Source organism: Culicoides brevitarsis, chromosome 3, assembly GCF_036172545.1.
Source record: "Culicoides brevitarsis isolate CSIRO-B50_1 chromosome 3, AGI_CSIRO_Cbre_v1, whole genome shotgun sequence".
NCBI classification, from domain to species: domain Eukaryota; kingdom Metazoa; phylum Arthropoda; class Insecta; order Diptera; family Ceratopogonidae; genus Culicoides; species Culicoides brevitarsis.
In genome coordinates, this window is record NC_087087.1 from 23,394,126 (window position 1) to 23,418,341 (window position 24,216).

The following is a 24,216-nucleotide window of genomic DNA, read 5'->3' on the forward strand; positions in this document are numbered from 1 at the left end:
ATTTTTAATTTTAATAAATTTTAAATAAATATTTAAAATTTTTAATTTTAAAATTTTATTTTTTTTAATATTTTAAATAAATTTTTTTTAATTAATTAAATTTAAAAAAAAAAGTTTTAAAATACGTTTTCATACAAAATGACAAAATTTTAACAAATTTGGGCCATTAATGAATATTTTTTGTGGTACTAACATTTTTTTGAAAATATTTTTAGAGAAGAAAATTCATGTTAAATTTTGTTTTTCAATACAAAAAATCTTGAAATTTGAAAATATTTTAATTTTTTTTTTTTTGAAAATTTCTTTTAAAAATATGGAAAAAGATCAAAAAATAGGTAGGGGACAAAAACATAGAAAAAAATTTGAAGCAGCCTTAATTTTAAAAATATTTAACTTTTTAATTATAAAATTTAACGTTCGAAATATTTTAAATGATTTTCTGTGTTGAACTATGAAAATATTTTTTTTTAAATTTGTCGTAACGAAAATTATTTTATTAATCTATAAATTCTTAAAAGAGCTTTTCCGAGACAAAAAAAAATTTGACGAAAATTAAACAGAAAATATTTACTTCCCATTGTACATTTTTAACTTTGAAAATTCAAAAAGTCGTCAAAAAGTGACATTTTACTCAAAATTCATTTTATCAAAAGTCGTAACGTCACTTTTTGTAGACTTTTGAATTTTTGACTGTTTTGTTTTTCTAGATATTAAATTTTTTGTAAGAAAATCTTTGAATTTTCAAAAAATTTTAATTGAAATTTGTAAATTTTACATTTTTAATTAAACTTTCTTTGATAAAATTTCCTAAAAATGTCAAATTATCGAGAAATTTAACCTAACACGTCATTACATTCATCGAAAATTTTTACGTTACGTTTCGCATTGGGTTCGCCCGTATATTTGCCATCGGACTTCAATCAGTGTGTATAGTATTTTCTCATGCGCAAGTCACAAAATTCACTGCTGAACATGGTTTACTACGAATTTTTTATGTACGACACGACTGTACATATTTTCCTGACCTAATTTCTAACTTTCAAGTTAATGCAAGTTGAAGGAAAAAAGTGACATCGCAGCAGCCAGCAAAAAAAAATTATTTCGCCACAAATAACGGGAAAGAATCGCAGTGAAAATGCGTAAAAATTAGGCGAAAAAGTCAGTGAATGAATTAGCTCGTCTGTTGTTATGTCGATTGTGCGTTGAATCATCAATCAAAGGCGAAAAATACGAAAAAAAATACTCATACACAGACAGCTCGCGATATAAATATGAAGAAAAAGATAAATAAGAGAAAAAGAAATTGAAAGTGGGCGAGCTGCAATTACGATAATTTTTAGCTAAACTCGCGTGTAATTATTAGTTTTTAATGTTCGCACAGCAGTTTTGAGCTCACAACTAGAAAAATCACAAAAAATCACGAAAAATACGACGAAAAAACGCATTGAACCATCCCCACAACTGAGACGACGAAGAGAGAAAAAATGGGCAAGGACAGTGAATTACTGGAGGCGAGTCGATTGGGAAACTTTGCGCTCGTCGAAAAAATACTCGTTTCCAAAGCGAAGAAAATTGGCCCGCTCGCAAGGTAAAAAAAAAATACATTCGCCATTGACTCGTTCAATTGTATAATCATTTAATTTAATTAAACAAAAAAAAAATAGTTTACGACGCGGACCTGGTCCAAATGTGCAAGACCAATGCGGGAACTCGGCTCTACATTACGCTGCCATGAAAGGTCACAGGTATGTACTGCTTCTCAGGTAGCAAAGTAAAAAGAAAAAAAAATTAGAAAACAACAAAAAATATATATTTACGTCTATTATTATGATTATGTTCATTATATTATTACTGCACATATGTTTTTATTACATATATCGTGCGTGAACGTAGGTACGTGTTCAAAAACCTGAACAGTATTTAGTGGAATTTGTTAGTTTTTTTTTTGTTGTCTGTTTAAAGAATTCAATGACACGAAATTCTGTGAACTTTATGAAAAAGAGTCGAGATTTAAGAGATAAATGTTGTTCATGCAGTGACAGCGCTATTGTGTTCAATTAGGAAAAAAATGTAATAAATTTGTTAAATTTCATTATTATTTGCTTGGTTTGGATTAATTGAAGTAATTTTTTTATGATTTTTGTTTTATAGTAATGATCTTGAACAAGATTAATAAAAAAATTCGATGGTTTAAAAATAATCCGGTTCTGATATTGATTTTTATTAGTCCAGATTTCAATAAATAATCGTGACTTTTGAGAAAATATTAAAAAAAAAATTGTTGAAAAGAGTTAAATATCAGAATATTAATTTTAAATTTGAAAGAGGTTGAAAATTTAAAAAATTTATTTTTTTTTAATATTTTGATTTTTTTAGACGAAAAAAAATAATTAATTGATTTTTTTCACCGTTCGTCCTACGATTTTAACAAAAATGGTCAGGAAGAAAAAAAAAGAAATATTTAAAAAAAATCCAGTTCATATTAAAATCAAACAAAAATGAACTGAACTTAGTAAAGCATATTCAAATTTAAGTGAAATTTATTTTTTTTAACTGCAAAAAAGTCGAATTTTTAAAGAAAAATAAATGTTTATCAATTTAAACTACTTTTTCTTTAATTTTGAGTTAAAAATCATGTAAATAAAAAATTATTGGTTTTCATTTGAAAAAAAAATCAAATAAAAATTGAAGTAAAATCAATCAAAATTAATTTTTTTTAAATTTAAATTATAAAAAAAAGTTCTATATTTTTTAAAAATGATTTTAAGGCTAAATAATTTTTTTACGGTCTTTTTCCTCAAAAATTGTTAAAGATAATTTTTTTTTAAATTTTTCCTCTGTTTTTTTTTTAACAAAAAAAAAAGAAATTATTTTTTATTTTATTTTAAATTATTTTTTAGAAATTATTTAAAAATTAAAACAATTAAATTTTGTTGCCTTTGTTTTCACATTTTCTCTAACATTTATTGCCCTTACTTGTCAACTTTCAATCACGTCACTGTTCATGTGTGTATTTATGTGTGTCTGAGTAGTAAATAATGACGTCTCAAATTGATGGATATCATAAATAATTACAAAAAACCTATAATTTTCTTTCTTTTCTTTTCTATTCCAGTGATATCGCACGCTTACTCTTGAGTTACGATGCAAATCCAAACTTACCTGACAATCGTGGCTCCACACCATTACACATTGCCGCCTGGGGTGGCTATCACGAAATCGTTACCATGCTCCTGACGAACGCGAATCGTCCCGCAAACCCAAATCAGCAAACGATCGACTTGGATACTCCGCTTCATTGTGCCGCCCAGCACGGACACACGAAAGTTCTTACAACGCTTTTGGCGACGGGAGCGAATGCTGATGTCCGAAATCAGCGCGATGAATCTCCTTTGGATCTGGCAGCGCAATATGGACGTCTTCAAGCTGTGTTGTTACTCACAAGAGCGAATCCCGAATTAATTATCCCGTTGAAGTTTGAATGCACTTTGAGTCATTCTCCGTTACATTTGGCAAGTCGAAACGGACATAAGGATGTCGTTGAGGTACTTTTGGCTGCTGGAGTTTATATAAATCTTCAAACCCCCAACGGGACGGCGCTGCACGAAGCGGCGTTATGTGGAAAAGAAGCAGTAGTGAGACTCCTGCTGAATAACGGGATCGATATTGAGGCACGAGACGGCGAAGGACGCACCGCGTTGGAGTTGCTGCAAGAATTTCCGCCAAATGTGACACGGAATATCGTGTCCCTCATCAACAATTATCGGAATTACTCGATGTACGCGGATGACAGCGGCTTCAATGATCATTCGCGAATGTACGCGTCATTTGGCGGCAATTCGTACGATAGCAATCGTGAGTCATCGCATTACAATAGTAATTATAAGTGAGTATTTTGGAATTAATTTGTTGTGGGATGATGTCATATTTTGTTAATTTATGAATTTCTAGCGAAACAACGACGAGTCCGTCATCGTCGATGGGCAGCTTGGGACCGCCAAGTCCCACGTCGAGGCATAAGTACAGCAGGAGCATGGGAGATGCGGGTTATGTTCACATGAGACCGTCTGGAGGCTCGAAAGTTTCAGTAAGTTATTTTTATTTAATTTTTTGAATAATTTATTCGATTTAAATTTTAGTGGAAAATATAAAATTAAGTAAAAATTTATTTTATTTAATTCAAAATTTATTTATTTTATTTTAATTAAAAGAAAATCGTAAAAAAATAAAAAATATTGACTATAATAAAAATATCAGATGAAATTTGAAATAAGCAGAGAATACTAAAAAATTTTAAATTTATATTTTTGAAAAAATCCCTTAATGAATCAAGAAATTTTTTAACATTTTAAATAAAAGAAAATTAATTAAACTTGAAATTAAATATTTTTAAGGAATTCTATGCATTTTTCTTGATTTTTTTTAATTTTATTTTCAAAAATTTTTATTTTTTTTTTTCAATTTTTTCGTAAATTTTTATTTTCTTACAAGATTTTTTTTTTTTTTTTAAAATAATATAAAAAAATATTTTTTTAAAAATGTTTAAATTTTTTTAAATGTTAAAATAAAATTTTTAACTAAAAAAAAAAAAATTTTAAAAAAAAAAATTTACGCAGAAACTTTTAAAATTTTTTTAAAACATGAACAAAAAATTTTTATAAAATCAGAAAAAAATAGTTAAATATTAAAAAGAAAATCGTAAAAAAATATAAAAACATTGAAAAAAAAATGAAATGTTTGAAAATACTAAAAAAAATTAAAGAAATCCTTAAAAAAATTCTAATGAAATCAAGAAAATTTTTAACATTTTAAATAAAATAAAATTAAAGAAAATTAATTTAACTTGAAATTAAAAATTTTTAAGAAATTCTAAGCATTTTTTCTTGGTTTTTTTTTATTTAATAATATTTTTTGAATTCAATGATTTTTTTTTTAATTTTTTAAAAATGTTTTTTTTTTCTCAAATTTTAAAAAAAAAATTGAAAAACGCAATAAAATTAATTTGCAGAAAAAATTAAATTATTTTAAAACATAAAAATTTACAAAAATTTTTCATAAAATCGGAAAAAAATATTTAAATTTGCAAAAATAATTATTATTTTACTAAACAGAAAATTTTTAAATGCTGCCAATAATTTTTCAAAAACAAAAATAAAAAATTTTAATTTTTTTAATTTTTTTTTCCAGCCAACTCCACCAAAGAAACCACCGAGACGCAATCTCTCGATATCACCGACACACCTGGACCACGGATACACATTCACCACATTTGAGGGTAATAATCTAAATAATAATAATAATGACACCACACATACACTTGACAAACGAAAGCCCGAGAGCAAGTCCAAGCCAGTCGCACTTCCTCGCAACTTTTTTCTCTGTGCACCAAAATCCAAACTTTCGTCGGCATCCAGCTCGAGCTCTACCCAAAACAATAACCAAACCCCTAATCATAACAATAACAATCTAAATATTAGCAATAATAGTTTTAAGCGTAAAACAAATACTTATGAGTATCTTTGTTTAGCCAAAAGTGGAACCAAAGCCGAAGGTCAGTATTTAAGATTTAGTACGTGTAGCAATCATAAGAACACTAATAATCTGTAATTTAATAATGTGATGAATCATTCCATGCATGTTTTACAAGAAATATCTCGCGCCCACGCATACTTATCGTTAGAGATGTCACAAAAATATTTTTTTTGTAAGATTGAATAAAATCACTGCCAAGCGACGACGTCTCTAGCGATATGTGTGAACAACCTTCACCTTGAATGAAATCTGTCCAATTAGTAGTAACATAAATATATTTTTTTTTGGTTCTATTTTTACAGTATTTTATTTTTAAATTTTTAATTTATGTCAAAAAAAAAACTCTTCACGATTTATTTTTAGAAATTATTTTTTGTATCTTTATTATTAATATTTTTTTTAATTTGCATGGAGATTGTTTATAAAATATTTTTTAAGATTATTTTTCTGACATGTGTTTTATTTTACTAAATATATCGAATGTTATATGTTTATACCTAAATACCAACCATAATGTTTATTTATCTTCTTTTTATTATTATTTTTGAATAAAATGTTGATTTTTGCATGAATTTAGTCTCATCCGTTATTTTGCCTCTGCATGTACTTATCCTCCTCCGTCGCGTAAATTTTTTGGAATATTTCTCAAAAAAAATTCAAATTTCCCCCAAAAAAATCCAAAATTTAGCAGCGACGAACAAAAACAACTTAAATCGTGGCGCAACAGTCGACCAATATCTCCCAATGAATTTATCGGCAGATTCGACGGCGATGTCGACTCCATCCTCGTCGGCAGCTGCCAAACTTATCAACTACGAGAACATGATGGTGCGTGTGCCGAATCCGAAGCGCAAGCTAAAACGTCAGAAAGATAACAGCGATAGCAAGAGTTTTGAGTGAGTTTTTAATTTTTTTCCTTTAAAATAATTTTTTTCATAATTTAATTAATTTCAGGGCATTTTTCGCACCAAAAAGTGACACATCGACATCAGCAACGACTCCACTCAGTCCAACGCATTACAAACAGCCTCCGACGCCAGATCATCCGCCGCCGTCGGCGCAAACCGCCGAACGCATGATCTACGAGCGCATTCGACCATTGAGCCAGGTAGGTCTGGATGTGAAATGTGACACGCTTCCTAAAATTATTGTTACGCGCTCCGTTATCAGTGTTAGCGATGACGAGAATTTTCGGCGGAGTCTCTATGAGACTGATGTTTAATTTATTTTAATGCATGAAAAGAAGAGCCAGTATTATTTTAAATTAATTTTATTTATTATTGGAGTCTGTTTTTAATTTTTTTGCTTTTGATAACTTGAAAGAAGAAACGAAAAGACTTGAAGAAGAAAAATACCAGCAAAAATTATTAATATATTAGCTTGATAGAAAGCGAGAGCAAAGCAATCAAAATAATAAAAACTGATGATATTTTAATTAATTTGTGCCTTTTAACCATTTTTAATATGAATGTAAACAGAATCTCTACAGAAAAATGACAGACGAAAATTTTGCCAATATTTTTTTTTAAGAGGTTGATGCAATTAGAAAAAATGTTTCACGTTACTTTTATTTTTAAATTAATATTTTTTGAAGAATTTTGTATTTTTTGAATTTAAAAAATGAATTTATAAAAATTAATATTTATTTTTTAAATAAAATCAAAAAAATTCAGTCTTCATTTAAATTTAATTTTAAAAAAACTAAAAATGAATTAGGAATTTTTGACGTTTTTTGTTATTCTCAAAAAAAAAATTTTTTAGAAGTTTATTAATTTTTTTTGTGAAAATAAATTAATTAAAAAATTTAATTTTTTTAAGAATTACATTTAATTATTTAATTAAATTTATAAATTAAAAATATCTAAAAGTTTTTTTCATAAATATTTGATAAATATAAATAATTTTAAAAAATATTATTATTTTTTTTATACATTTTTTAAGTCTTGCTAAATTAAAATTAAAACAAAAATCTGAAAATTAATTATTTTATTTTAGTTTCCAGTTTTTCTTTACAATTTACAAGAAATTTTATTTTTAATGTTTTTTTTAATGTAAAAATATTTCTAAAACACTTTGAAACACTTTTGCTAATTGCTTCCGCCTTATGTAAACTTTTTATGTTATATGGCAATAATAAAATTTATACGTGACGATAAAATAAAAAAGGGGCAAATGACTCGCGTGGCTATATCTTCAGACAAATTGCCAATTAATGTTGATTAAAATGATGATTCTTGATATATTTTGTCGTGTTTCGTCGTTCATATAATGATAATATTGAAAAAAATAGATAAGTGCCTGTAAAATATATATTTATCTTTATTATTAATTATTATTATATTTTATTATTTAAAACAAAGAAAAAGTATATAAAAAAATAAAAATTGTGTTCCTTTTAATTTAAAATATTTTTTGTTTGATTTTTTTTCATTTACAACTTTTCTTTTGTGTGGCCTCTATAAATTTGCTTTAATTGTTGTTGTTGTCCGATAACTCTTATCACCTGAACTTCACACTTTTATAGTATTTGTCACACTCGCTGTGCTTTCCGTTCGTGTTTTGTGTCTTCATATAATTAAAACAACTACATTTTTCAATGAACCTTTGTGTCTTATCTCGTTTCATTGATTTCGAATCAACGAACCACAAAAACATTTCCGTACGCGTACCGATAAAAATCCGAAACAATAGGAGTACAAGCAACGGAAGTACATGCTAGAGACAGGAACTTCGCCATCGGACTTTTTCAATAAGTCACTTGGTGCATCAAGTGGTTCGCTGAGTTCGAGTGTCTCGATGTCGGACCGCAGTTGTTCCACGGACTGCGTCGAAGAGTACATCAACGATATGCCATTTGCCGGTAAGTAGAAGCAAAACTTTTATGACCTTCCTCTCCATTCATCGATAGCACTTCAAAAAAAAGTTTGAAATTAAATTCACGTACACATGCGATATATGGTGTTTGTCTAACTCTTCTACACTTAATCCAAATACCACTCGAACGATGTTCAAATAAAATAATACGTAAAAAGAGCAAATAAAACACCAGAAAAACACAACGAGAATGTACAACACATGTTTTCTCATCATTGACGAACATTTGGCTGGAATAAAGTTTTTTTTTGTGTGTTACAGGAATTTTGTACATTATTTGTGGTCGTCGTCTATATTTAATGTTTAGTTATTTTTTTGGCTAAATACATGCAAGAGCATGTCTACTGTAGAAAAATTACTTTGCGCATTGATTTTTCAGAGTTAATTAAAAATATGGTTTTGAAATAAAAATTTTAAATATTTCTAGAAAATAAAAAAAAAGTTAAAAAAATTTTTGTTTTTAAATTTTTGCATTTTACAGTTAATTTTTGTCTAAAAATTCTAATTATTAAATATAAATAATAATTTAATTACATATTTAAAAAAATCTTCACATTTACGTAAAAGTTTAGTTTCACATTATTTTGAAAAAAAATTAAATTTTATTAAAACTTTAATTTTTAATTCGACATTAAAATAATTTTTATCAAAACTTTAATTTTTATGGAAAAATAAAAAATTTGGTCACGTGACTCAAAAATTTTTTCATCAAATTTTCGATAGATAATGCATTTTTAAAGCAAGTTAAGTTCATATCTAATATAATTTTAATTTTTACTGGACATTATTATCGTTTTTTAATCAAAAAGTACCAAAAAATGTCAAAATTTTTCCTTATTTTTTTATTATTTTTATTTTTCCCCCTGAATTTTTTCGGCAAAATCGGAGGGGGGGCGACATAAAGTGAAATAATTAAATTTAATGGCCTTAGTCAATCTTTAAATTTTTATTTTAAACAGAAATTTTGACTTTTAGGAAAAAAATTTGATTAATCTGATATTTTTTATTTAAAATTTTTTGTCAAAGCTCAAAGTTATTTTTTTTTCTGAATTTTGAAATTATTTTAATAAATCATAAATTATTATGAATTTTGATAAAACTTACGTTTAAAGTGAAAAATTAAAATTTAGATAATAATTTGTTATTTTTTTGTGAAATTACTCAAAAAACTGTTTAAATTCACAAATTTCCACCTTTAAAAGTCAAATTTTTTTTTGACAAAAGTCTAAATAATACAATTTTTTTCACAATTTAAAATTAAAATTTTAACGAATCAGATAAAAAATTTAACTAATTTTTTCAATTTTAAAAGGAAATTTTGATTTTCTGTCAATTTTCAACCTAATTTTTGACTAAAAACATCTTGTTATGTCAATGTAATTCAAAAACTCATAAATTTCATTAAATTGCGAGACACAAATTTTCCACAATAAAACATGTGAATAATTTTTACATCGCCATGTTACACTTGACTTGCTGCATTATTGTCTGCGATGCGTCTCCAGCTTATTTTGCAACACAAATTCTGCAACGGATGTAAATGAAAATTCAAAAAAAGTCTTATTAGAATTCCTTTTCATGATAATTTATGGCCTGCAAAACCACAATTAGAACAAAAAAAAAATTCCCTTGACTCGATCCTCTCTGTTGTCGGTCGAATATCGCGCGTTTGTTCATTCACCACATTCCTCTCTGTATTTATTTTTGTTTTCTCTCTTTCGTGTTTATTCACATTTGATCGTTCATTCATGCAACAACATGTGAAGAATCAGTCATCGTTGAAGCGCCTCAGTGAACGGTACGTCAAACTTCTTTTTCTAAAAAAAGAGGTAAAAAAAACGTGAAACGTGTGATTTTGTGACGAGAATTAAATATTAAAAAAAATAAATAATAAAAAATTGAATTGAATATCAAGATAACTAAATTAAGAACGAATAATGATGAAATTTGGAAGTAATTAAAACGCAAAAATTAATAAATAAAAAAAAATCAACTGATAAGAAATTAAGTGTGTTGTTGAAATATTTATTCAGTAGTGATTTATGTGTCAATAGAAATATTTTAGGATACATAAATTAAATGTTTATTCATGAATAAAACGAAATTTAAGATCGACAAAAGTTTATTTGTCAAATAAAGTAAAACAGTGCATTTATTAATAAAAAATAAACAAATAAAAAAAACGAGAAATTCTATCAACAAATGTGAGTTTTTGATAAATAAATTATTATTTGTTTAAAAAATTAAACGATAAGTTCCATCAAGGTTACTTACTTGAAGTAATTTAATAACAGAAAAATTTTTATTAGAGATTCGGAGTACAGTAAACGATAACGGAGATTGAATGTTCAGCCGTTGAGTGATTAATAACATCAATTAGGCAAAAAATTATGACTTTTTTTGTTGTTTAATGGTCTTTGTTTTTAATTTTTCTGTTCCTATGTGGTGCATTACATGCATTGCAAGCAAGATTAACTACGCCATAAAAAAATTAATCGTTGTTGAACATTTTTTTTTATAGTGAAGGGTTATTAACCAAAACAACAAAAAAAGTAATGAAATAGTTTCATGAGATAAAATTTTAATTATTTTGTATCAATTTTTTCCACCACGAGTGAATGCATTCATGCAAGTATGTGGAAAAAATGTTCTGCAAAAGGTTGTTGTTTAATTAATTGCTTTGATAACTCAATTAAGTCAAGTCAAGTGTGTGTTATTAACTAATTTAATGTTTGACTGACGTTTTTTATAAAAAGAAAACTTGTAAAAAAACATAATTTTCTATTTGACTTTTGATTTTAAGTCGATTTAAGATCGCTGAAATTTCATTTTTTAATAAATAAATATTAATACTTTCAATAAATAATCAATTCAATTGTTACATTCTGCTGCCGGCATGTAAATATAAGTTTTTTTTTCATGAATAATTAATTATGCGGGTTATCACAATACTTAACATTACAATAAATCACCTTTTGTTCACATCTGAGACTGTTCGTGCAATGTATTTATACAACATTTGCATATGGTATTTTTTGTTAATAAAAACAAATTGTTTGTTCTCGTATGCTTGACAAGTAATTTATCCTACTTATGATTTTAACAGAGACTTTTTAATGAGACGTTGTAAAAAATTGCTCGTTTTAAGAACATAAAAAATATTTAAACTTGAAATTTGCTTTCAAAAAAGGTAATTTTTTGGTAAAATAATTATTTTTAGTCAAAAATTGATTTATTTTGACAAATTTTACTCGTTCTAAATTGTATTTATAATTAAACTTTACATGTTTGCCTCTTTAGCCATTTTACGTTTCAGAAAAAATTAAAATTTTAAGTAAATTTATCTTTTTTTTAAGAATTAGAAAATAGTTTAAGGGATTTTCAGTGTATAAAAGTCTCAAAACACTCTAAGAGCTATTATAAGTTATCGATTTGATCAAAAAGTGACAGTTTGTTTAATATTTATAATGTCCTTTACAAAATTTTTAAGCATTTTTGGAAAAAACCTAAAATTATGTCTTCAAAATAATGAACCAAAACTTCAATTTTCTAAAAAAAAAAAATAAATCTTCATAGCAAAATTTTAACAAAAATTGCAAAAAATGCATAAATATTTATTTAAAAAACCATGAACTGCAAATATCTTGTTAAACCTAGATATTTCCTTATCTTTCATGCCATCAATCCGACCATCAGCCATGCACAACTTCACGAAACAATGCCGCTGACGCACGAAAAATAAACAATAATTTCAGCAGTCTGCTGTTTTTTTTTGTGTCTGTGTCATCAATTCATTCCTCCTCGCCAATTTCTATGGAGTACAGATGATTCACGGTTTGTTTATGTTTAAAAAATAATTATAACGTTAATGAAATATGCGAGTAATCTTATCGTTTGTTGATAATTTTTTAACTTATCGACTTTACTTGCTGCGCTTTCGTAAAATAATTTATGAAAAACACGTTTTAAAACATTTAGTTCAATATTTTATAATAAAAAACTATGAAAAGTTACTTCAAATGCGATCAAAATCAATTTCAAGAACTTTTTTTTTTTAATATTTATTAATTTCTATGAATTATTGTTATCATTGAAACCGAACACCAACTGATGACCGAAAGTAATAATAACGCAGCGTGATGCATTCCACAATCAAATATTATAATTAATGAGTTATCAAGAATTCACGGTGTTTGTTCGTTCGTTGCATGCAATGCCGCTGCTGAGAAAAGAACATAAATGATGACACAGTAAATTTATTGTTAAAGCTTCATTAAAGCGTTCGTTTATGTAATATAAAATAATAGAAGAAAGTTATAAAAATCTGAATCTGACAACATTTAATAGACTCTATCTGGCGTGGAGAATACGCCCTAAAATCATAGTTCACACAAATAAAAAAAAAATTCTCAGTATTCAGATAATATAATAATTATATTACGAAAGAACGTTACTGCCTATAATTAAAGAAAAAAACATAAAAGATATTGTTGTGGTTTATTCGTGAATGTTTACTTAGTTGAGTCGCACTGACACATGACGTGCCTCTGAATGACGTGAAGTGATTGTTTACTTTTCGTAATGAATTTTGGTCCATTGGGTTGCTGTCAGAGGCGGACTTGTGTGAAGTTTCTTGATTTTTATGGTTTCAAAAATCAAATATTTCTTGAAAAAGACAAAATAATTACAAAAAAAAACTAAATCCAAAGGTGAATCCCACTTCAGCTTGAAGATGGGTTCAAAAGTTTGACAGAACGATTGCCAATCAGGCGATCTTATGATTTAAGAGTTTCTTAATACACTTTTTTTCATATTTGTCAACAGACAATAAATTAATAAAATACATTGACGACCAAATCAGCCATTGGCTGATGGAGGAATGAAGAGTTGTTGTTTTTAACTCATTTAAACGCATCATTGTAGTGAGTAAATTTTCAGGTATTTTTTAATAGTTGTTGTTGTAGCGGTAAGTCAAGCAGTTGACTCGTCCGATTCGAGTCCCAAGAATTTTGCCACTTCCAAGGGATTCTGCCATAGGTCAATGACAGAGAGGTCCGTTGGCTTTTCTTGACAGTTGAACAGGTGGTGTACGTCGTGCGGTGTTTCGCCGCAAAAGTCGCATTTGTCTTCAATACTGTCATCGATGCGGTGCAGATAGTTGTTGGTTAGTCTGCTGTATCCTGAGCGGAGTTGCGATAAGGCGGTTCGATTTTTAATAGTCTTTGAGATTGCTCCTTTGTCGTATATCGGATGGTAATGTGTTGTATTCTTATGGATTTTTAAGTTTTATTTTGGCAACTCCAAGATTTTCAATCATTGAATGGCTGATTGGCTTAACTGATTAAATAGTAGTTCCTTCAGTTTCATTTTAAAAAGTTTAGATTCAGTAAAATGATTTCAAAAAATCAGTTGAAATTTTTAATTGAGGGCTCAATATCTGGATCCCCTATGAACAGCCTTTGATCACTGTGATAATTTAATAATAACATGTTTGAATAACATCGAAAAATTTCGTTAGTTCATTTGTTTCACATGGATATTTGATTTACACCTCTTTTTAATTGACACACCACAACTATACACGAAAAAAACCTAAAAACAAAGCAAAATAAGCGATTAGTTGAATTTCATAGACTGACTCAACAAAAAACAAACCACTTACCTCAAGAGAAATCTTAAGCGCACTTTGTCCATCCTAGCAGTAACCAGCATGAAATTGCACAGTGTGAACGTGAAACTAATCCACATCGTGTTGTTTGTTGTCGTTTTATTGGCGTTTATGTTTAAAAATTGTAGCTGTGTGATCAGGCCGTGTCTTATTTCTTGATTTGTTTCTCATGTTGCGAGAGAGTAATAAAAAAAAGTTAATAAGCATGCAATTTACTTACAAGAGAAAATTTGATGAAACTTACCTTTTTGCTAATTCATGTTGAGCTGTTGCAATAAAAAAAAGACTACGGGAACTCCCTTCGTTATTTACGACGACGTGAATGTCGTGACAGTCTCCACTTCAACTAATTTTTTTCCACGTTCTAAATATAACTTTGCGCGCCTGTAAAATGTGATTATATTTTTACAAATGTTGTTTATTTTCCGTTGGCAATGACATCGAACGAAATTTTCGGCATGTTTTTTGGGGCAGTGTCAAGCATCGCGTGTGGAAAACATATTTACAATATAATTATCAAATTTAAATGGATGTTTTTTGTTGGCAAGACTTTGACAATGAAAATTAGAAACATGTGTTTTTATTTTTTGTATAGTGATGATTATTATGAGAGATTTTGCATCAATTTGGTTTAAAGTACCGTAGAGATGTCAAAGAGGTCAAATTTCACCAACGAGACACAAACCAGCTGCTGTACGAGAAGAACATATGAATCTAATTTAAAATAGTTTTTTGACAATATTTAGTGGTAAACTTTGTTTTTTAAAGACCGATCTTCTAACCTAGAAATCACAAGTTTTTCCCGGAAGTCAAATTTTTACATCCTAAAAACTTAATATCAATTTATTAAACTGAGCTAAAAAAACTTTTTGAAATTAATTTTTACAGAATTATAAATTCAGTTTCAAATAATTTTTAATTGGGAACTTTTTCATTAAAATAAAATTTAAAAAAAAATATTAAATTAAATTTTAAAACAAAAATTTGAAAAGTTTGAGCTTTTCTTTATTTTCCTCTTCTCTTTAAAAAATCATTTTTTATCGTAATTTTTAAAAAATTGATCAAACTTTACGATTTCCTATTTTTTTTTTCTTAAAAAACGATAAAAATGAGCTTCTGTTGTAACAAAATGAAATAGGTACTTACCAGATGCACTTTTTAAACATTTTGTAACTCGAGACCATTTCTTCTTTTCTACCTACTTAGCACGAGTCTTCATTTCCATTTGTTACTTGAGACACAAATCAACAGGTCCATAACAATGGTGGCTACAATAAAAGTAATAGTTTAGAAAAAAAAATCATAAAAATAAACAAACGAGCAAGAAACGTGTTTGATGTGCATCATGCGTTTATGGGATTATTACAGACCACTTTAATCTATTTATTTGCTTTTGAACAATATGTAACATATATTTTAACACACAATTCATTTTATTCTCTTTTCTTTCCGTTCTTAATGTTCTCATAAATTAAGAGATGGAACAATTTTTACTTTTAGAACAAAATCGTTCGTTGGTGGTTTTTTTTGTGTTTACTTCAAAAAGGGGCATCAAATAAATTTAAAGATTTTACTTGATTTATAATGGCTTTACGAAAAATGAGTGCGACGACACAAAGTCTTACACCCATCACATCATATTCCAGCAGTTGAAATCATTTTGTAGAAACAACACTCACTGAACATTGGAAATGCAAATTTCTGTTTTAACAGTGAATATTTATTTCATCTTCGCGCTGTGATGTTGTTGTCGTTATGCTGGAGTGTGTAACTGTTATTCAAAACCGGATTAAGTCCGCTACATTTAAAATACATTTAAAATAATGTTCCTTTACGTACCTCCTTCTCTATCGCGCATATCGTCTTGCGAAACATTTTTCGTTAATAATTTGATTTCACACACAACTGCAGTGCACCAAGAGTACATAATTCAAGTCGTCTCTTTGAAGATAGGCAAAACATTTCTCATAATGATCATCGTTGTTGTTGTTTTTTATTTACTTCAGTGAGTGATCAGTTATCGGGTTATCTTTTTCTTTAATTATACGGTGCGGTATTATTTCGTGGTTTGGCTTCTTTTCTTCTTCATTTTATTTTTTATTTGATTCGAATTATGGGTTTGAAAGAATATAAGCTGATGATAAATGTTGTGTAGTATTTGTTGAGCTTCATTGCCTCAAGTACGATATTTGAGATAGATGGGAAGGTTGGCGTCGTCACAAAAAAATGAAGAAGAAGTTTGAACAATAGACGGAACTTGTTTAGCTGCGCCACATGTTTAGACGAAAAATGTCGTTGGATGCATGTCATTTCACTTGTTATTCATGTTTAGTCTAATTAACATACTTTTGTAGTTTATTCGTTTTTTTTATCATCAACTAACAAGTAGTAGTTGGATTTGTCATGACATGGTGTTTTCACTTTATATTTACGAACTAGGTTTTAAAGCGTTGAGTCTTTTTCTAATTTATCATAAGATTTGAGAGTTTCAATATTTCGATGAAAAATTTGGTTGAAAAGAATGAAACTCCTCGTACGATTTTGAGTTATTTTTTCCATAACTTTCCAAAGTTTTCAATCCATCTTATTTTTGATCGGCCAGCATCTTGCGACCTTCTGGATCGTTTTTGAACAGAGTATTTAGTAGGAGCACAATTTGGACTCAAGTGAGTTTTTTAATGTCAGATATCAAATTATTGATTCAAGTAGCCTCGAATTGAAAAATGTCTGATTCATAATCAGTAAACTGTTACGTGAATCCTTGATGATGATCTTTCTCCATCTTTTGATAGCTTTTATTTTATTTTATGGCTAGCAGAGCCAGCAAATTGTAACACAAACAGGCAGTGCCCAATTACATGTGTTCACATATGATTAAAAAAATTATTAATATCAATACAAGAGAACATTAAAAGGATTGAAGAACATAAATATCAGACAAGATAGACATAGAAGGTAAAATAGTAATTTCAAGTGTACGTCACGAACCTTCCGTATCCCTGCACCAAAATACTGTCGGCTTTTGATTCCTAAAAAATTAAAGAGTTTAATTTTCTTTAAAAACTCACCTGAAATTTTAAATTTCTGAACTGCATGGTACCAAAATTACCCATTTTCCACTCAATCAAATTCAAGTAGTGTCTAACTGTATTCTTCATTCATTCTTTATCGATGACACAAAGGTGAGAGACTCTTCGTCATTGTCTCGCATCGGCTTCTCTCATACAACATTTATGAGTGCACCGATGCGTAAATGAATTTAAATGATGATCAAATGTCGTCTATTGTTTCACTTCTTCTCGCTTTTGTTATTCTAAACTGCGGGAAGAATTTTATTTTTATATTGAGCGATGCTTTGTTCACGATAAGGAAGGAGTTTGTCTTTGTGTTTTGCAACACCTTCGTTAAAATAAAAAAAAAAATGAATAAAAGACAAACAAACAAAAAGAACGAGAAAGCGTGAAGAACGATCAAAAATATCACGATTGCTTCGTTATGTTATTGCATTGTTTGTGGTTTTGAAATACTACAAATCCCGCGTGTTGAGTTTTTGTTTTCTTCTTATTTTTCTTTAAACTAATGACCCATGACTGAATGTTGCATGTTTCCATGTAATTTCAAGAAATGATTTATTTCCGTTTATCTTCGAGCTAGATTTATCCATTTAATTGTCGTTTCTCTCTTATCTTTCTTCTTTTTTTTTGTTTCTCTGTTTCCTATTCATTAATTAGGACCGAAAAAAATGTTTCGGGTTGAAAAAAATTTTGAACACACCTTCGATCGATGAAATGTTAATCTCATTAGTATTCAATGAGATTAATTATGAACGGTTATTAAACCTTTTTTTGTTACTTTGGGTTTTGGATAATTGAGTGACAATGTGACAAAAAAAAATATAATGACTTGAGCGTATTTGAATGATATTATCAGTCGCTACTGTTTGTTGGCAAAAAAAAAATACAAAAAGAAAAAACACAAACGGCTATCAGACGCCAGATCGCTTCGATAAATTGGACAATGTAGTATTTATTTTTCAGTCAATAAATAAAATACACTTAAGGCCGGTGCAATATTCAAAAATGTTTTCTATTTAAAAGAAAAATAAATTAATTTTTTTTTTAAAATTGTTTAAGTCATTGAAAATATTTTAAAAAGTTGAATATGCGAAGGAAATATTTTTTAAATTAAAGTTTTGATATGTATTTTTTTTTTAAATTAAATCCATACAATTTTTTGTATCAAGATTCTAAAGACTTTAGAGGCAGTTTAGCACGACTTGAATAAAATGCTTAAAAAATTAAAAGTCTTGACTGTTTCGGATGCATTAACTCGTGAAGTGAAAATTATTGAAAGGAAAGCTGTAATCAACAATGTTGGACTTCATGTTTAAAAGAGAATTATAATGAAAATACGAGATGGTCGAGGAAGAAATAAGCTGGTTAAAATACAAATGGAAGCAATATGTTCCAGAGTCCAGAGGAACGAACCAAAAGTGTTCACGAGGAATTAAGATTTATGTCTTTTGGGTTGGCAGAAATGCTTATGAAAACAAAAATTTTGGCCAAAAATGACGTCAACTGGCAAAAACAAGTCCACAGCTGTGACACATGTAAAGCAACAAAAATTGTTGTCCAAAATACAAGGGTCACATTGGAATCCCGTAGAGCTGCTGACTTGCCTTTCGAAAAAATTGCCAATGTTTAACAATTGTTTACCGAATCATTTTGTAGTTTTCTTTTAAAGATTCTTGTAACTTCCAAGAGGTTTCTGTTAGAACAGTTTAGAATTAAAAAACTATAGAAATGAAAAAAAACAGTCCACTAAAAATTTAGAAACAAAATTTAATTTCAACCTACATAGGTTGAAATCATGATTATTTTTCATATTTTAGTGACTTCTCCTTAATTTTTTTTAATAAACTAAATTTAATCATAAAAACGCAAACTTTAGATTTAAATAAATTCTAAATTTATTGTTTTGAAATATAAAATGAAATATGAAACGTTTTCATTAATTGCATCAGCCTAAAAACACTCCTAAAGCATAAAAGAATAAATATTGCGAAGACATTGTTTAAATGTGTCTTTAGCACTTCGTTACTTTGACCACTTACCAACGAAACTCTATTCTTCCTTCTTCATTCTTGTCAGACATTTGCATGAACATGGCACTAAATTAAGTGAGTGTATTGTAGAAGACCTGAGATTTTATTTTATTTATATTACGACAATATTTTTCAATATGTGCTGCGCTATTAAAGAAATCTACATAATGCAGTCATGCTGTGGTGCTTTGATTATTATTTGTGTAATAATATTAGCATTTGTTGTCTCTGTCTCACAATATCTCGTGAATGTGTTATTATTATTATTTACTACAGTCCGATGCATCGGAGTCGTGTCGTGTATGAAGAACATTTTTATTTATTATATTTTATTATTATTATGGGGTCATTGAAATCTTGTACTTTGAGAAGTAGTTGATTGTGCGAGACGACGAATGGAGTAAAAAAAAGTTCTTTTCAATAAAAAACAAATCTCTTTTTTTTTGCAGGTCTCTTTAAAGGCTCAACCATGAACTTGGATAATGCGACGGCATTCTTTCAGACATACCTTAACAATTACAAGCAACAAATGCCTCCACCAGCGACATATCAACAGTCTCAGCAACAAGAGCAAATTCTACTGCCAAATCGGAATTCGCGCGTCGACATCACAATCACCACGAACAAGTACACGCTCGATGACTTCCATCACATCGATACGAATGGCGATGATGCCTCGTCTCTCAATGGCATCGCAAGCATCGAGAACAACGGCACGGAGGAGAAAACGAGTCCGAGCAGCAATGTGATAAGTAATGCGAGTAAAGTTAATAACAACAATGATATTACCACCGATCTGATGAGTCCGTTTAACGAGCAAGAAGAATGGGCGAAAATTTCCGAGATTATGGAGTCGTTTGGAAGTAGCTTGGTGAGTTCCTTAACAAAAATTAAATTAAAATTTAAAAAAAAATATATATATATATTTGTAGAAAGTTGTCTACTTTTCAGTATGTTTTTCTTATTTTTTAAAATGAGTTAAATTTTTTTCAAATATTTTTAAATTTATTTTTTCCAAATTTTTTAATTTATGAAATTCATTTTTTGGCTTGTCTCAAAATTTTTTTACAATTTTTTGAAAATTGATCAAATTTTAAAATAATTTTTCAAAAAAATTTTGGAACGTACTTAATTTTAAAAATTTTATAAACAGAAATTTTTATGATTTTTTTTTTAATTTTCAACTTGAAATGCTCTGAAATTAATTTTTAAAATTCTCAATTTGTTATTTTCAGGACGGAGATAAGCAAGAAAATGGTTCCTCATCGAAGAAACTCTTCGAGACACCCCTTCAAAAGTTCCTCAACAAGATTGGCTTGATACATGTCGAGCAGGCGCTCGTCGATAGTGGCTTCGATGACGTCGATTATTTGGTAAATCTCTTTTTTGCCTACAAAATCTCAAAAAATTTAATATTTTTCCCTGATTTTGCAGCATGGTGTCTTAACAATTGACGATATGGAGACAATTGGCATACCTGACAACGATCGTTCCCACTTGATGGAGTCCATAAAAGATCTTCCACTAGCATTAACGAACGCAGATCATCACAAATTGCGCGAGGAAAAGGCCCGTGCGGCACTGGAGTCCAAAACGACAAATGGATTGACCAACGGTAGTTTGGTGCCGCCACTCACAGTCGATCAATGGCTAGCGGATATCAAGCTGGAAGAGTATAAAGAGGTGTTCAAGTAAGTTAACTTGCGAGAGATCGGCGTGTTTGTCGTAAATTTACGCATTTTGCATATAAATGAGTGTTCATTGTCTTTTTTCTCTTGTCCGTTTTAGGAGTCACTTGTACGCCGATATGGAACGCGTATCCAAAATATGGGAAATTGAATTGCAAGCTGTGTTAGAAATTAATAAATTAGGTCATCGCAAACGGATTTTGTATTCGGTTGCGGAAAGGAATAAATTATTGCCGCCAAATTTGGAAGAGATAAATGGCGTTGATTCGGTAAGACGAAGATTTATATCAAATTTTTATTTATTTCGCGTTAGTTTATGGGCATTTTACACAATTTACCTCGATATTTTTGTAGTCAAATGATGTCATGAGTGACGAATCGCCGGCGAAAGTCTCCAATGGGGCACACGGATCACGCAGCAGTAGTCATAGTAGTGCAAGTAGTCATAGTTATCGTAAGAGCAGGTAAGAATTTTTATCATTTTTTGTCTCAGAAACGAGAAATTTTAATTTTTATCGCTTTTAGACCTGCTCCAAAACCACCGATAGAAATACGAGCGCCTGACGAGCTACTTCTGGGTCCAAGTAATTGTAATATGAAGACACAATGGCGCCATTCCGCGTCAACTTTGGTGTCGAGTAGTGTCAAATATGAAGTTTTTGTAAGTTTTTTCATAAAACTAAAAATTAAATTTTATTTCAAGCTTTTTGTCTCTTACGAAGTTAAAAATTTAATAAGTTTAAAATTTCATTAAAAAAATAATTTATTAAAAAATTGTTTAAAGAAAATTTCATGGAAATATTTTTTACAAAATTACTGAATAATTTTTTTAAAATAATCTGATTATTTTTTTAGTAAAAAAAAATACTTACCTATTTTAATTTTATTAATTTTAATATTTATACTGTAAAAAATATTTCCATAAATTTTAATTCAAACGTTTAAAAATATTTTGATTACTTTTTATAAAAAAAAATATTTATTTCAGTTTTAATTTTAAAAAATTAATAAAATAATTTTATTTATTTAATTTTTATATTTTAAAAAAATATTTGCATGAAAAAAATTTTAATTCAAATAAATTATTTTTTTAAAATAAATCTTTTTATTTAATTTTTTATAATAAAAAAATTCTCTTAAATTCTCCTGAAAATTATTTTTTGAGACAAAAAGTTCAAAATAAATGTGGAATGAGGCTTTAATAATATTTTAAATAAATTCAACAGTATCTGGGTTCAACGGTCGTGAAAGAGCTCCGTGGCACGGAATCCACACGTAAATCCATTCAAAAGTTGAAAAAGGGCGAAAGACTTGCTACGAACACCACAAATGGCGATGACGCTCTCAATCGTCACCAACAGTTCAATCACTCCCGTCGACCTGTTTGCATCGCAATCAGTCATCGTGGCGTCCAATTTATCGATATCGAGTCTCAGGGAACAATTTGCGAACACGAAATTCGCAATATCAATTGTGCTTGCCAGGATGCCGAAGACCTCTCACATTTTGCTTACATTACCAAAGATTCTGAAAATAACACTCATTACTGTCATGTCTTCAATGTCGACAGTATGGTAAGATTTTCTAATTTTTTTTTCATATTTTTCAAAATATTTAATAAAAATTCTTTTAAAACAGAGCCTCGCTACCGAAATAATCCTCACACTGGGCCAGGCATTCGAAGTCGCTTACCAGTTAGCTCTCCGTGACGCATCGTCCTCAACGCTAGCGCTAAGAAGTCCCAGTTCAGCTGGCTTTCTGTCAAAGTAAAACACGAGATTCAAATAAATTGTGTGATAATCGGTTTTAGTTTCCTGCTGAGGCGTTCCAAATCGGGATTAAAAACGGATTTTGTACTAAAATGATCAAAAAAACAAAAGAGAGACACAATTTAGATAGGGATTAAAATATATATTAGAACAATGATATTCAAACAAGGAAGATACTTTTCAGGTACTTTATCCCTTTTATTTGGAAAAAACGAGTTATTCATGTTACTTTGTTCGAAATTCATATCAAACAGTCTTCCTTATCTACTTTTTGTCAACCACTTATCTATTTAACTTTTAAAATAATATTTATCCTGTCGTTCAAAATTATTATAAAAAAATATATATATTTAAACGTTGTCCATTCCTGTTTTAGAGTGCACTTGAAAAGTGTTTGTTAGAAAAAATATTTTGAAATGCAAATAAATCTTTGTTATCGGATGTTCGATTTTTTACACTTCGTTGCTTTTTTGATAGAAAATAATAATTTTGTTATAGTTAAAAGAAAAAAAGTATTTGAAAAAAATGTGATTTTGTCGATATTTTTATGTATAGTTGATAGCATTAAAAATTTGTTTTTTTTTATGTTAAATTTTTTTATTTGTAAAAAAAATGAAGAAAACACAAGAATTGAACGTTACACTGATGTTTCATAGGTAGCTGTAGTTATTGTGAAAAATATATAAAATATCGAATCTGTGGTATGGAAACTATGATTGCTAAAAAATACAAAATAGCTGAACTTATTGAAAGTTCATTTAAAATAATAATATTGAAAGTTATCTAAATTTATATAAAAAAAATAATAAATAAAAAATTTTTAAACTAAAAAAAAACAATAAACTGATATTAAATAATAATAAAAAATTGAATAAATAAAAACTTTTGAAAATAATATACATTTAAAATTAAAAAATAATAAAATACGATGAAATAATAAGGAAAAAATTCGCACATTTTTAAAATTGAAAAATAATTGGCTAAAAGCTTTTTTCAAAAAAATACATTCTAATAAAAAAAAATAATTTTATGAAAAAAATTAATAAACGAAATATAATATATTAATGATGATGCTTGAAAAATATATAAACAAATATATATGAATTTCTAAAATTCGAAACAGGTATATTTTTAATTAATGTGAATAAAAAATACAAAATATGAATACTGATTAGTGTATAATTAAAAAAAATAATAAGAAATAATATTTGGCTTACAAAAAATGTGCATCACAAAAAAAAAATGTTTAATTTTTACAATTTTTTTTTCAAACATACATATTAGTATACATTTTATATACAAAATACGCAATTTGCTCACTATAATAGCAATATTTTCATCAAAACGCTTCATTTTTGTAATACTCAATGAGAAAAAGTAATGAAAAAACACAACCAAGAATAAACGACACCAATTAACAATAATTTTGTACAATCAATAAATCTTAAGAGTCACAATCATTTCCAAGTCATTCATTCAAACACTCACAAAAATATACAAATATTAATAAATAATAATGAACGTTTATAAACAATCAGCTCATTTTTGTATTTTGTTTATATTGAAATACTTTCTAATGGT

General features: G+C 28.2%; 1 protein-coding gene across 1 annotated transcript; it reads left to right on the forward strand.

Annotated features, from left to right (window-relative positions):
- The first annotated feature begins 938 nt into the window (after positions 1 to 938).
- Positions 939 to 22,909, forward strand: LOC134835374 (ankyrin repeat and sterile alpha motif domain-containing protein 1B). The gene is made up of 17 exons (XM_063850251.1): positions 939 to 1,588; positions 1,665 to 1,745; positions 3,116 to 3,886; positions 3,952 to 4,087; positions 5,188 to 5,603; positions 6,110 to 6,156; positions 6,221 to 6,428; positions 6,487 to 6,640; positions 8,224 to 8,392; positions 19,628 to 20,049; positions 20,414 to 20,551; positions 20,613 to 20,869; positions 20,967 to 21,135; positions 21,221 to 21,330; positions 21,392 to 21,527; positions 22,093 to 22,440; positions 22,505 to 22,909. The coding sequence occupies exons 1-17, from the start codon at positions 1,485 to 1,487 to the stop codon at positions 22,634 to 22,636; spliced, it is 3,798 nt and encodes a 1,265-aa protein (XP_063706321.1). The 5' UTR covers positions 939 to 1,484; the 3' UTR covers positions 22,637 to 22,909.
- The last annotated feature ends 1,307 nt before the right edge of the window (positions 22,910 to 24,216 follow it).

Bases quoted from the DNA above. Each gene is read 5' to 3' on its own strand.
- LOC134835374 (XM_063850251.1), top strand. From the start codon at position 1,485: ATGGGCAAGGACAGTGAATTACTGGAGGCGAGTCGATTGGGAAACTTT. The intron at 21,136-21,220 runs GTAAGACGAAGA...ATATTTTTGTAG, and splicing joins AGATAAATGGCGTTGATTCG to TCAAATGATGTCATGAGTGA. The intron at 21,528-22,092 runs GTAAGTTTTTTC...TAAATTCAACAG, and splicing joins GTGTCAAATATGAAGTTTTT to TATCTGGGTTCAACGGTCGT.